Genomic DNA, 15,945 nt, shown 5'->3' on the forward strand with positions numbered 1-15,945 from the left:
GGAATGGGTCTGGCTAGGTTGCTCTTTGGAGGGTCGGGTTAGGCTGAAAGGCCTGTTTCCACACTGTAGGGAATCTAATCTAAACACTTCTCTACTTTAATGCTCCATTTCTTTGTAATAAATGCAAAAATTTCACTTACCTGCTTTACCTGCATACTAGCTTTCTGTGATTCATACACAAAGACACCCAGATCCCTCTGCACTGAAGCATTTTGAAGATTCTTTTCTGGCAATTCCAAACTAAGGCCTAGATTGCAATCACAGTCAGATTGCCACTCGGTGCCTATTTTATTCCATTAAAAACAAGCTTCACATTTCTAGCCAGGAATTCAGATCCTGGCTTCCTCAGAATTGCAGAACATGAAATCAAATAGTTCCCACTTATACAGGATAGACAATGGAAGTCAAACTAGGTCCCTTTTTACAGCAGTCAGTTGTTATCTTCTGAGAGTTAAACATCCAGCAGCACTGTCAGACACTTTGACAGCTGCTGTGAAAAGGTAAAGATGTAAGTTAAATGTGAGGTTAGAATGGCAGTTAGTTAACGGGTGAAGGTGCCAGGTGAGTACAGTATCAAGGTTGCTAGGTGGGTATTGAGTTTTGGAGCCAGCATGGGATGAAATGTGGGAGAGGCCATCAGGAGGTGACAAGGGTGCGGTGTCAAGCCAACAGCACCAGTGGGGATGATGTCAGATCTGGGGAGGGTGTGAAATCATGTTGGATTGGTAGAGTCTAGTTGTGGTGGAGGAGTAGGGGGTGTTTTTCGGAGTTCAGAAGTTGTAAGGAACAAGGGAGTTGGGGTTGAGGGGGGTTGTGAGAGTGAGTGACGTGACTCAGAGGATGACCTTAGCAGTTATCTAAGAGTTAGATTACTTACCTTATCTACTTTGCTCTCACGCATTTTGACCTACATATCTGCATATTTTCTAATTCATTTAAATACCTTACAATTTGTGGTGCAATTCTTTTACACGATCTTAATTCTAAAATAAAATTTTATTTTGTTTTATTTTGTTTTCCTACACTTTTGAGACACATTTGCTAACCTACTCAGGTCCTCCTTTAGTTTGCCACATCTATAATTGATGAGTATCAGCAGTAGATTTCCCTCATTTCTAAATTTACCCCTGGCTGAATTCATCCTCTTTCCTCGCTGACATTTATTAGGGAATTCCAGGCTGACATCAACACACTGTACTCACGGAAGACTTAAAGATAGGGGATCATAGTACGTGAGCGCAACAGACAAGATTGATGAAGCATTTCAACCACATTTAGCCAGATGATGGTTGTGGCTACCTCTTCCCCAGCATCACAGATGCTAATCTTCAGTCGAATCAATTTATATTATGTCAAGAAATGGCTGGAGGCACTATTAATGCAAAGGTGAGAGGCCCGAACAACAATTCAGAGTAGTGCTGAACACTTAAGCTCCAGAATTAGCCATGCCTCTAATGATTACATCTATAACACTGGCATTTACCTGACATTATGGAAACATGCCCAGCTATGTCTTGTCTGCAAAATACAGATCAAATTCAATCTGGCCAATTACTTCCTTTTGACCATGAGTAAAGTGATGGAAGGTATCAGTGACACAGTGATCAAGTGACATTTACACATTCATAAACTCACTGATGTTCAATGTGAGTTCCACTAAGGCCACTTGGATCCTGACGTTGTTACAGCCTTGATCAAAACATAGGCAAGAGAGCTGACCTCAAGAAGCGAGGTGAGAGTGATTTCCCTTGCCATCAAGGCAACGTTTAACTAAGTGTTCTGTAAAGGAACCTTAGCAAAACTGAACTCAATAGGAATTAATGAGAAGTCTCCAGTTGTTGAAATCATAGATAGCACAAACAAAGATGGTTGTGGTTGCTGGAGGCCAGGGCACTTGCCAATTTTCAAAAGGAATACTTAAACAGTTCTTAGGCTACTCAGTATCATGTTAGAGGGGTCGAGGCCATGAGGAGCACTGAAAAATCTCTAAAGCCAAAATGGCATTTGACATACTTCAGCTTCTTGTGTGGTTTAGGACATAACCCAGAAAAACTATCTTTTTGCTCCAGTTTCACAAACGTTGTAATTTCTCTCCTTACGAATTTACTCTTGCTCCAGAATTTGAGTGTATAGAATCAAGTTTCAGTATATAAATGAGAAACTGCTTCAGTAACAGATATGGTGGCACGGTGGCACAGTGGTTAGCACTGCTGCCTCACAGCGCCTGAGACCCGGGTTCAATTCCCGACTCAGGCGACAGACTATGTGGAGTTTGCACATTCTCCCCGTGTCTGCGTGGGTTTCCTCCGGGTGCTCTGGTTTCCTCCCACAGTCCAAGGATGTGCGGGTCAGGTGAATTGGCCATTCTAAATTGCCCATAGTGTTAGGTGTAGGGGTATGATTGGATTGCGGGTCGGTGTGGACTTGTTGGGCCGAAGGGCCTGTTTCCACACTGTAAGTAACCTAATCTACTGAAAAAAAAGTAATCTAATCTACATATTTCCCCATTTATATGAATGCAAAAGACCCCTTGTTACTCATTAAACAAACCTTTGGAAGTTCCTTGATATCCAAGTCATCATTTCTCTGTGGTTGCTTGTCAGATATATTTTACTTGACTGGATAACCAGTACTTTGAGATATTTTGAGGGCAAGATAAGCTATTATAGAACAGCAAGCATCTTTTTAAAAAAAAACAACCCTGCATAATTTAGAACCTTTGTTTATACTTAAAACACACTTCCTTGTACAGGCAAAATATTGTACAGAAACACAGGAGAGAAAAATAATTTGCATCTTCTACAGTACCTTGCTGCCATAATTGTGGGTGTTGACAAGTCTGGCTCCAGTGTTTATGTTGCTATATGCATTATGTTCTGTTGCACTTCATTAAGAAACAAAATCAGTTCCATGAAACTGTTCATGGTTTGTGGTGTTTTGTGAACTAACTAATGAAGTTCACAATACAAAATATGCCTTGTGAATGGCATAGGAGTGTGGGAGTAATAGAAATTTATAGAGGACATTGCAAATTCAAATACTGTTCTACAAATCCATCAATTGCTTAACAATTGAAGTGGCAGCCATCTGCACTGAGTAACTATTATAATTTCAACTTAATTATTGAAATTTCAGGACTTTCATCAAATATGGTTAACCAATCATTTTAATTACTTTATGTTTGTTATAAACAGTGAAAAGAAATTAATTAACTTTTTATCAAATTTTATGGTTCATGTAAATATCCCAGTAAGAGCTCTGTAATGTTATGCCAGAACAACTTTGTCAGTCTCAGGATAAAATTTTCTAAAATTCAAATAAACTTAAATCTAAAACTTTGATTTCATTGTTAACAATTTAGAAGACAATGTTTAATGTGGTCATACAGCATTATGTGTCCTGTATTTCAGCAGAAGTACTAATTAATTTAAATTGTAATAGGTTAATACCTGTACTAAATCACAGATAAAGAAAACTTTTTTTCTGCTAACAATGGTGTTCATTATTTCTTGTCTGAAAAGTCCAACCTCTGCAGGCATGACATGTTGTGTGAGAACATATTAAGTTCTTGTTCTGTATTTTGCATTGTTTATCACTGATGCCTTGCCATCAACTCAATCTACATATATTCATGTGCACTGTAATGAATATTTACTATGCTGTTTGAAGGAGTCTTAGACTAGAATGGAGAAACAAAAATTTTTGTTGTGCATGTAATTTGTAGCTACAATATCAATACAGGAAGCCCATACATCCAGTACATTTGAACAGGAAACGAAAATGCTGGGATATTATTTTTGTGTCATTTTGAAGTGCAGCACGTCTCAGATAGCAATTGTGGATTTTAGTGCTTAGGTGCACCCACCAAAAATTGCTAACTGATTTGTGCCTTAATAAGAAATGCCCTTAGCCTCACCATTACAATAATATCTTCATCCTGTTAAGGAAGTGACAAAAAAATTATAGCCTATAAAATTCACAGTTAATGATCCAAACAAAGATGCAAATCTTTCAACACTCACATCAAAATTTTAACTGAGTAAGCAATTTGACATACAATTCTTATAGAGTGTTTTAAGAATTTCTGAGTGGCATTCCTGGTGTTTTTGAGGCAAATGAACTTCTTGGTAAAAGTACAGAACAGGTTCTGCTCATATGTTCTCCCTGCCTAACATGGAAATGACTAAACAAGGGCTAAATATATTGCCCTGGAAGCAAACTATTTGAATTATAGTTGAGTGTCAATAAAAGTCCTCTCATATATCAAATGCTTGAAACCACCCCATTTGTATTTGTTGAATAGATGGTAATTTAGCCCCATTTGATTGTTGAAAGGAAACAAAACGCTTTTCTTTGTATTAACTGAGAATGTCAGAAGGTCCTGGCACCAAGAAGGCAGCAAAATAGTTAACTGTTTCACTGAATACTTAAGATGAACAGAACTGTTTTGTCTGTGAAGAACAATAGTGCAGTGTCTTATTTTGTCTGTGTTTAGCAGATTAATTTGTGTTATACATTGAATGAATACAAGTGAAACTATCAGGGTTGTTCCTGTAGTTAATATACAAGGATAGATTCAAGGTCTTTTGCTGGATTTTTTAAGTTGATGGCTGAATGCTACAATTTCTTTTGACAACAAAGGATATTGCAGAATGCTTTTCTATTTGAAGAAATATGTTATGACTAAAAGCTCTCTGCCTCCAGAGAAGTTACATTTATCCTATTGTTGTGTACAATGGGTGGACTTTAATGCCTCCTGCTCAGAGGTGAATTTGGAAATGGTGGGCAATGATAATGATTGTCAGGAAGATCCTGGCTGGTGTGTGCAGCCTGGTAATCAACTGAGGCCCTTAAATGAGCACTTAATGCCCAATTAGAGCTCATGCAGCCATTGTTAGTATTCAATAGCCATGCCTTCTCTGCTTTGTCTTGCACTTCACCACCTTACCACAGCTCCTATCCCACCCTCACTTACTTTTCACCAGGGATTCAATGACAGCCCCTGACACAGGTTCAGGTACATCACTGCCAGCAGCCACTACTCCCAGTAGCTGCTGCCAATAATGGAGAGATGCAAAAATCGCAATATGGAGTCCAGCAGTTTCAGAATTAGAATCAAGGCATACACCTGGAATTTACAATGCCAGGTCATTTTCCAGAAAAAGTAACCAAGAAAATTTCACAAATGGATTCCAGTTAAATGCTTTAACATCATAGAAGGTGTGTTAGTAGCTACAAAACAAAAGACTGCTTAAATGTGGCTGAGGGGTGACCTTATAGACATCTATAAAATCATGGGGTGCATGGATAGGATGAATAGTCAAGATCTTTTCTCCAGGATAGGGGAGTCCAAAACTAGAGGGCATAGTTTTAAGGTGAGAGAGGAAAGATTTAAAAGGGACCTAATGGGCAACTGTTTCACACAGAGGGTGATGGGTGTATGGAATGAGCTGCCAGAGGAGGGGGTACAATTACAGCAGTTAAAAGGCATCTGGATGGGTACATGAATAGGAAGGGTTTAGAGGGATATGGATCAAATGCTGGCAAGTGGGACTAGATCAGATTGGGATATCTGGTCGGCAAGGACAAGTTGGACCGAAGGGACTGTTTCGTGCAGTATAACTCTATGAGTCTATTACGGTTTGAGGAAATGAATATTTAATGCAATGTTGATTTAAACTCAAAGAAAGGATGCCAAAGTACAGGATTGCCCAGGTATCGTTTGTATTATATTGTATTATAACTTAGGTAGGAAATTTGTGATCACTAATCTATTTGAAACAGGATCCTTATTCACCAGCTATTGTGCATACAGAATCTGGAACTGCATAAGTATCATGAGTGACAGAAGGTCTTTCAATAAAGGCATAGCTTTGTCAGGACAGCTGCATTGCTAGAACTGTCAGTATTTACCTACCCAGTAAAAATAATCCTGTTGCTTTAACATCAAACAGCTTGCTTCTCTTGGTTGTATTTTTTCAATCATATGTATTCAGAAATCATTGTAGCATAGGATTACCGCACTGTGGCACTGACATTTTTTAATAATAGGAATTCAATATCCCCATCTTTGCATATTACATTACTTTTATTTAACATATAATTAAACCTTGGTTTCATTGTTTCATTCACATTAATGGAAAGTTCACATCCAATTATCTAAGATAAGCAGTTGGCTGAAAGAATAAAATGATAATTTTACGAATTAATGCTGTCAGCTTGGAGGGTTACCCATTGAGAGTAGATATTAGGAACTCAGCAATTCAGAACATATGATTTTTTATTCTATTGATCAGAAGATCATGGCAAGTGACATCCACATTTATGATGTGTTTTATAAATGGACATAATTACATAGCACAAACCCAATATCATAAAATCACCTCTTTGCAGTTAATCTGTACCAACACGTTACACTTTAATTACTTGATAATTGTTCTATTGCTCAGGCATATTTTATCACTAAACAGGAATGGCACAGTATACCTACCTATAGTAGCATTTAATATCAAGCTATTTGGCACAAGAACAGAAAAGCAAAGCAGGCTGATAGCAGGAGCGCAGTGACTTATCAATGTACATTGGTAAAGTGTAGTATAATACAGGGATTCTCTAATGTACAAAGGACATCCAACTGAAAACAAATTCATCTGTTCACAGATGAATTTATAGCAGATGATGTGGGACAGATTATTTGTTCACCTTACTAATAACAGCTTGTGGCTACACTTCAAAACTAATGGTTATAATATCATGCAGACTTGAATCAAATGCAAAGTGCTTCTTTCTCCATATCAAATAATGGGGAATTATACAGGACAACATAAATAGAGGAGGAGGAGGACAAAAAAAAATTCTTAAAATTTATGTATTCCCTTCAAGATGACTAGTTGGAAAATGGAATAACTCATTGTGATTATGTTTCAGGCACCAAGTACTTCCAGGTCAAGAATGATGAGCATGACAACACAATCTGCTCTGCCTCAAGAATCTGTCTTAGTCCCAAAATTTCCTCCTTGTCTGTGACAACATTATTTAACGTTGCAATCAATGACAACTTTAGGGCCGCTTTGAGCAACTGTCCCAAAACTCTAACTCATTTTAACTGCAAGCTAATAAGCAGAAGAGGAAGACTTGCATCACCTATTTCTGGATTGGATTTGAAATCAGATTTCAAAAGTCAAAGAACAGACCGGAATCCACCGGAAATTATTATTAATCTACTAAAATAATAATTTTAGTGGCATCCTTCATCCTTTAAAAGCATCTGATAAATGAAAATAAAAACACAAATCAATCATTTCATAGAACATAGAACAATACAGCGCAGAACAGGCCCTTCGGCCCTCGATGTTGTGCCGACCTGTGTACTATTCTCAGCTCGGCCCCTTATATTATCACATCATCATCCAAGTGCTTATCCAAAGATTGTTTAAATCTCCCTAATGTGGCTGAGTTAACTACATTGGCAAGTAGGGCATTCCACGTCCTTACTACTCTCTGAGTAAAGAACCTGCCTTTGACATCTGAATTAAATCTATCACCCCTCAATTTGTAGTTATGCCCACTTATACAAGCTGACATCATCATCACAGGAAAAAGACTTTCACTGTCTACCCTATCTAATCCTCTGATCATCTTGTATGTTTCTATCAAATCCCCTCTTAGCCTGCTTCTTTCCAATGAGATCAGACCCTAGTCTCTCAGCCTTTCCTCATAAGACCTTCCCTCCAGACCAGGCAACATCCTGGTAAATCTCCTCTGTATCTTTTCCACAACCTTCCCGAAATATGGCGACCAGAACTGTACACAATATTCTGAGTGTGGCCACACTAGCGTTTTGTATAGTTGCAGCATGATATTGCAGCTCCGCAACTCAATCTCTCTACCAATGAAACTTAACACACCGTATACCTTCTTAACAGCACTATCAATCTGGGTGGAAACTTTCAGGGATCTATGCACATGGACTCCAAGATCCCTCTGCAAATCCACACTACCAAGAATCTTTCCATTGACCCAGTACTCTGCCTTCCTGTTATTCTTCCCAAAGTACATCACTTCACATTTAGCTGCATTGAACTCCATTTGACACCTCTCAGCCCAATTCTACAGTTTATTCAAGTCTTCCTGTAACCTGCAACATTCTTCCACACTGTCCACTTCTCCACCGACTTTAGTATCATCTGCAAACTTACCAACCCATCCACCAATGCCTTCGTCTAAGTCATTTATAAAAATGACAAACAGCCGTGGTCCCAAAACAGATCCTTGTGGCACACCACTAGTAACTGGACTCCAGGCTGAATATTTTCCATCAACCACCACTCACTGCCTTCTTTCAGAAAGCCAACTTCTAATCCAAACTGCTAAATTACCCTCAATCCCATGCCTCTGCATTTTCTCCAACAGCCTACCATGTGGAACCTTATCAAAGGCTTTACTGAAGTCCATGTATACCACATCAACTGCCTTACCCTCATCTACATGCCTGGTCACCTTCTCAAAAAACTCAACGAGGTTTGTGAGACACGACCTGTCCTTGACAAAACCATGTTGACTATCTGAAATCAAATTGTTGCTTGCTAGATGATTATAAATCTTCCCCCTTATAATCCTTTCCAAAACCTTTCCTACAACAGAAGTAAGGCTCACTGGTCTATAGTTACCAGGGTCATCTTTCTGCCCTTTTTGAACAAGGGCACAACATTTGCAATCCTCCAGTCCTCTGGTACTAAACCTGCAGACAATGACGACTCAAATATCAAAGTCAAAGGCTTTGCTATCTCCTCCCTAGCTTTCCAGAGAATCCTTGGATAAATTCCATCCAGCCCAAGGGACTTGTCTACTTTCACTCGTTCTAGAATTAATACACCTCTTCGTAACTAACCTCGATCCTTTCTAGTCTAATATCTCGTATCTCATTCTTCTCCTCTACAATATTCTCCTTTTCCTGAGTGAAATGTTCATTTAGCACCTCTCCAATCTCCACAGGATCCACACTCAACTTCCCATTTCTGTTTTTGACTGGCCTTATTCCTACCTTAGTCATCCTTTTATTCCTTACATACCTATAGAAAACTTTGGGGGTTCTCCTTCATTCTATTTGCTAAAGACTGCTCGTGTCCTCTCTTTGCTCTTCTTAACTCTCTCTTTAAATCCTTCCCAGCTAATCTGTAACTCTACATCACCTCATCTGAACCATCTTATCTCATCAACACATAAACCTCCTTCTTCTGCTTAACAAGAGATGCAATTTCTGTAGTAAACCACAGTTCCCTTACCTTAACACTTCCTCCCTGTCTGACAGGGATATACCTATCAAGGACACGCAATGTCTGTTTCTTAAACTAGCTCCATACTTCCATTGTCTGCATCCCCTGCATTTTGCTACCCCATTCTATACATCGTAATTCTTACCTAAATGCGTTATAATTGCCCTTGCCCCATTGATAACTCTTAACCTGTGGCATGTACCTATCCCTTTCCATTGCTAAACTAAAGGTAACTGAATTATGGTCACACTGTCCAAAGTGCTCACCTACCACTAAATCAAATGCCTGGCCTGGTTCATTACCAAGTACCAGATCCAGTGTGGCCTCCCCTCTTGTCGGCCCTTCAACATATTGTGTCAGGAAACCCTCCTGTACTCATTAGACAAAAACTGATCCATCCGATGTATTAAAGTTATAGCATTTCCAGTCAATGTTGGGGACGTTAAAGTCCCTCATAATGACCACCCTGTTCCTTTCACTCCAATCCAGAATAATTTTGCCAATCCTCTCTTCCACCTTCCTGGAACTCTGCAGAGGCCTATAAAAAATTTCAAGCAGTGTGACCTCTCCTCTCCTGTTTCTAACCTCAGCCCACATTACCTCAGTAGACAAGTCCTCGTCAGAAGTTCTTTCAGCCACCGTTACAATATCCTTGACTAACAAGGCCATGCATTCCCTCTTTTACTGCCTTTTCCTGTGCTTAATGAAAGATCTAAACCCTAGAGCTTGCAACATCCATTCCTCATCCTGCTCTATCCATGTCTCCAAAATGGCCACAACATCGAGGTACCAGGTACCAATCCATGCTAGAAGTTCACCTACCTTATTTCGGATACTTCTGCCGTTGAAGTAGACACACTTCAAACCAGTTTGCTGTCTGCCAGCACATCCATGTGACTGTGAAATCCTGTTCCTGTCCTCCCTACTCTCATCCTCCTGTGCACTGTAACTATACCTCACGATCCCTTCCCCCCTGCTGAGTTGGTTTAAACCCACCCGAATAGCACCAGCAAAGTTCCCACCCAGGATATTAGTACTCCTCTGGTTCAAGTGAAGACCATCCTGTTTGTACAGGTCCCATCTTCCCCAGAATGAGCCTAAGTACCTGAAACTCTCCCTCCTGACACAGAAATAGAATTTCACAAACAATTCCTAATTCACACAAGCTTTTCCCACTGATGATCAATAAAGCTCTAAATGAGCTCAGTGTGTACTTACTTTTCTTTCACAGTTAGTTATGAGATATTACAAAGGTTAACATTTATTTGTCCATTATTGCAGAGCATAATTAAAATAACTTGATTTCTAATTGATTAATTTTGGCTACTCTCTCTATTCAGGAGAGCTATTAATAAAACAGACTATTTATTCAATATAGTCAAGTGTCTGTATGAATGATCATCAGATTAGATTCAATACGAGGGGAAAACTCCACCTACTCTGTAGGGCAATTTTAAGATACATTTATCAATCCCATATTGTTGCATTCAAAGGCTTGGAAGAACAGAGAATCAGCACTATATTGAGTTCAAACTACATCCTCTTCAAACACAGCTCTGCACTGGGATGGTAGGATCAGTGAATGTACACTTTAACCCCAATTTCTAAAAGCAGTAGTCTTGTATCAGCCCATTTCAATTTCTGAGAAAAGACATGCTGATATTTCACCAAATAAGTGAAATCATCCAACATTCAAGCTTGTGAAACAAATCCACTAATATGTATGGTTGTTTAAGGTCAGTCTGTAGTAGATTCAAACCCAAATCTAACGGTGCAAAGACAACATGTTGGTGCCAACAGCTACATTACTCAAAATATCTTGCATTTAATTTTACCTTTTGTTACCAACTGGACAGCACAATCACTTCATTTTATGCTACAAAGTGCTTAAAGAGTTTGATAGTGAGCTACAATCTTCAAATACTTCTAGCCTAGGATTAAGTAAGCAACCTACCTTTGAAAGACCTCCTACTTCCAAATAAAAACAGATGAGGAATACATTCCAGGTGACCCACAGTGCTGTCCAGACTGCGTACTAGAGAAATAAAAGCAAAACGTTTGGCGTTATGTTCACAGACTTATGAATGAACATCACAAATCAAATTGTTCAACTGCATTTATGGGTGCGAAAATAATGATTATTCATTTGTACTCAGGTGTACAGTAATCCGACATGATCTGAAAGACATGATAATTGCAAAGTTAGTACTGCAGTGTTGAGTTGGATAATTGTCAATGTTGTTCAGCTGGAATTGCAATCATTGAAAATTCAATTCAAAATTCTCTTTTGCTTTTTGGTTTATGGAAGGTGGTCCTACCAACAATTCATTGTCTGGAGGTAATTGAAGTGAGTGGCTTGCTAGGCAAATTTGGGGGGCAGTTAAGAGTCTCGTGGAGGGCTGGAGTCACATGGAGGCCAGACAAGTGAGGATGACAGATTTTCCTTCCCAAATAAATGCTAGTGAACCTCAATAGTTTTCTGCCTGCCACCCAATCTTTTTAAAGCCACGTCTATTAATTGAATTCAAATTTCACCATCTGGCACAATGAATTTGAACCCATGTCCCCCAAAGCATTAGCCTGGGTTAAAGTCTAATGACAATATCACTGGATCACTCTCCTTGCAAGTTGTAGATTATTATGGAAGACATCATTTTCAATGATTATAAGAAGAATGTTTGCATTTTTATATTTTCATCAACAAAAGCAGCCCAAATTAGACTTTAATTCCAAATGTTCATAACATCATTCAATTATTTATAACTGTGCTTTTCTAGATTCAAGATAAGATACATTCCTCATTACAATGAAAGCTGGTGTGTTCTTTTTCTGTTGCAGTTTATAAATTTTCTTTACACTTAGTAATTGTGTCAGAAAATCTGCGCAAATTTCTGATCTTGCAATGAAACTGATTCCATTGGGAGAAATGCTGATCTGTGTTGTTCTGGCCCTCACTGTGGCTATTTTGACAAAAGCCTACAGATTAAAATACAATCAAAAGCACTTTGTTTTCAGCATTCAAAATGGAACAATAACAGCTCTCCCTGAGTTTGGAGTAGATGCTCAAGTATTGAGCTAAAATCTTATAAGTAACATTATCATGGTTGATAATAAACTTTCATGTTGATTTTAAGAACTTCACAAAATGGATTTAAGGTTTTCAATCTTAACAAATTTAACAAGAAAATCAATGCAAATGTTTTCTGCATACCTGGAAAGGGTTGGTGTTGAATGTTGAAAAACAAACCAAATTGAAACAAAATATGACAACTCTGGTTTATGTGAAAGATGATAGAAGCCACATTAACACATTCATTTGGTGCCTTTCACATTGTCAAAAGAATTTAAGCATTTCACAACAAAGGAATTACTTTCGAAATGTAGTCATTTTCACTTCTTAGCAAGCATGAAGGTGCAAATACATTGGAAAATTGTATATAAACTATAGAAATAGATGAATAGTTAATTTCTTTTAGTGGTTTCAGTTAATAAATGTTACAGGCCAGGTCATTGGGAAAACTCCCTTCTCTTCTTCATGAAGTCTATTGGGGCACTTTACATCCAGAGCTGGAGGAAGAACTCTTAATCTCAAGAACATGGAGGTGCTCCTCATCTTCACCCAACACTCTTCCAATCCTTTACAACTCAAACATATTGTAAAAATATACCAAGAAACATGATTGCAGAACACTTGCACGCTGCATTAATGATAAAACAAATCATATCCCAATGTGCTAGACATAGATAGACCTGATCCAAGCTGGTATGCTATGTTTTCTGTGTAATTGTGAGTTTCACTAGGGGCTCCAAGTTTGACTGAGGCCCCTGGGCACAGGATTTGTAGACTGGGGCATTGATCATTTTCAATGTGTACGTCTCCACAAAATATAAGAAGCAAAAGGGCACCCCATTATTAAATCTGGTGGAAGAGCAGGTAAGGATTTGAATGTAGAAAAACAAACCAAACTGAAACAAAATATGACAACTCTGGCTCATGTGGAATATGGTATGCTATGTGGAATATGCCAATCTGCAGGGAGTAGTTGGAAGGCAGTGCAGCAGCAGCATGGAGTGAGTATAAAACTCACTGAACTCAGGGAGCACGGCCTAGTCTGCAGGAAAGGGTTGGAAGGCAGTACAGCAACAGCATGGAGTGAGTATAAAACTCACTGAACTCAGGGAGCACGGCCTAGTCTGCAGGAAAGGGTTGGAAGGCAGTACAGCAGCAGCATGGAGTGAGTATAAAACTCACTGAACTCAGGGAGCATGGCCTAGTCTGCAGGGATTGGTTGGAAGGCAGTACAGCAGCAGCATGGAGTGAGTATAAAACTCACTGAACTCGGGGACTGAGTATAAAACTTACTGGGAAGCTGTGACCTGATTGGCTGTAGGAAATCTGCAGTAAGTTTGAAAAAAGAGCATAGCAGAGCAGTATTAGAAACTAATTAATTCATAAATTTATATAAATTAACTAAGTAGAGGTGGCTGGGCAGGTGATGTGCTGTACCTATATGATGTGGGAGCTGGCTGATCCCATTGCGAAACTACAGAGACCACATCTGCAGCAAGTGTTTGTTCTTGGAGGAACTCCAGCTCAGAGTTGATGAGCTGGAATCTGAATGTCAAACACTGTGGCACATCCAGGAGGGGGATAGTTACCCGGATACTTTGTTTCAGGAGGCAGTCACACCCGGTAGATTAAGTAATTCAAATTCAGTCATTGATCAGGGACAATAGGTATGATTGCAAGTGAGGCAGGTAGGGGGATCTTGAGTTCAGGAGTGGAGGAGCCTCAGCTGTTGACCTTATCCAACACTTATGCAATGCTTGCTCCCTGTGTAGATAAGGAAAAGGGCTGCAGGGTGGATGAGCCAGCTGACTACAGCACTGTGGTGCAGAAAGCCATTCAAGAGGAAGGAGCAAAAAGACAAGTGATAGTTATAGGGGATTCTATATATAGTAGGAGACTCTATATTTAGGGGAATAGATAATATCCTTTGTCAAATTGGGAGTACTGCAAGGTGTGTTGCCTGCCCGGTGCCAGGGTGCAGGACATCTCCTTTATTCCTGATGAAGGGCTTTTGCCCAAAACGTCGATTTTACTGCTCCTCGGATGCTGCCTGAACTGTTGTGCCCTTCCAGCACCACTAATCCAGAATGCAGGACATCTCCGATCAGCTTGAATATAAAGATAGACGCAAAAGTTTCTATACATATATAAAACGAAAAAGAGTGGCTAAAGTAAATGTTTGTTGTTTACAGGATGAGAAGGGGCATTTAGTTATGGAGTCTGATGAAATGGCCAAAGCATTCAATAGGTATGTTGTGTCGGTCTTCACACTGGAGGACACGAACAACATGTCAGTAATTGACAAAGAGACCAAGGTATGTGAGGACCTGGAAACAATCATTATTATGGAAGAGGTTGTGTTGGGCAAGCTCATGGAGCTTAGGGTAGACAGGTCTCCTGGCCCTGATGGAATGCGTCCTAGGGTACTAAAAGAGATGGCAGGAGAAATAGCAACTGCACTTGTGGTAATTTTCCAAATTCGTTGGACTCTGGGGCAGTCCCAGCAGATTGGAAAACAGCAAATGTGATGCCACTGTATAAAAAGGAACATAGACAAAAGATGGGGAATTATAGACCGGTTAGCCGAACTTCTCTAATGGGGAACATGCTTGAGTCTATTATCAAGGAAGAAATAGCAAGGCATGTAGATAGAAATTGTCCCGTTGGACAAACGCAGCATGGCATCATGAAGGGCAAGTCATACTTAACTAACCTTTTGGAAATCACGAGCATGGTGGACAATGGGGACCCAGTAAATGTGGTGTACCTAGATTTCCAAAAGGCCTTCGACAAGGTACCACACAAGAGGCTGTTACATAAGACAAAGATTCTGGTGTTACAGGTAAAATATTAGCATGGATAGAGGATTGGTTGACTAACAGGAACCAAAGAGTAGGGATAAATGAGTGCTATCCTGGTTGGCAATCAGTAACTCGTGGTGTGCCTCAGGGATAAATGTTGGGACCACAACTATTCATAATTTATACAGATGATTTGGAGTTGGGGACCATGTGCAATATTTAAAAGCTTACAGATGACACTAAGATGACAGGCAGAGCAAAGTTTATAGAGGACTGATACTTTAACTCAGTTGGCAAAGGTCTGGCAGATGGAATACAATGTTAATAAATGTGAAGTCACAAAATTTGCCAGGAGTAACAGTAAAAAGGATTATTAATTGAATGGTTAAAAAGATGCAGCATGCTGCTCGGCAGAGGGACCTGGTGTCCTTGTGCATGAATCATAGAAGGTCGGTCTGCAGGTACAGCAGGTAATTAAGAAGGAAAATGGAATTATGTCCTTCATTGCTAAAGGGATTGAGTTTAAAAGCAAGGAGGTTACATTGCAGCTATATAGGGTGCTAGTGAGGCCACACCTGGAGTAATGCGTGTAATTTTGGTCTCCTTACTTGAGAAAGGATGTACTAGTACTAGAGATGGTGCAGAGGATCCTGGAGTTGAGACGGTTGGCTTATGAGGTGAGATTGAGTAGACTGGGATTATATTCATTGGAATATAGAAGAATTAGGAGGGATCTTCTCAAAATATATAAAATCATGAAGGGAATAGAGAAGATAGAAGAAGAGAGGATGTTTCCACT

At 39.4% G+C, this 15,945-nt stretch overlaps 1 protein-coding gene across 1 annotated transcript in view; it reads right to left on the reverse strand.

Annotated features, from left to right (window-relative positions):
* Positions 1-15,945, reverse strand: part of LOC132822752 (sodium/potassium-transporting ATPase subunit beta-1-interacting protein 3-like) — a 198,143-nt gene that overhangs the window by 111,753 nt on the left and 70,445 nt on the right. Inside the window, exon 3 of the mRNA XM_060836053.1 lies at positions 11,230-11,310. Within this exon, the coding sequence (XP_060692036.1) occupies positions 11,230-11,310 (81 nt within the window). The remainder of the gene's footprint in view (positions 1-11,229; positions 11,311-15,945) is intronic.

This window comes from Hemiscyllium ocellatum, chromosome 15 (genome assembly GCF_020745735.1).
Source record: "Hemiscyllium ocellatum isolate sHemOce1 chromosome 15, sHemOce1.pat.X.cur, whole genome shotgun sequence".
NCBI classification, from domain to species: domain Eukaryota; kingdom Metazoa; phylum Chordata; class Chondrichthyes; order Orectolobiformes; family Hemiscylliidae; genus Hemiscyllium; species Hemiscyllium ocellatum.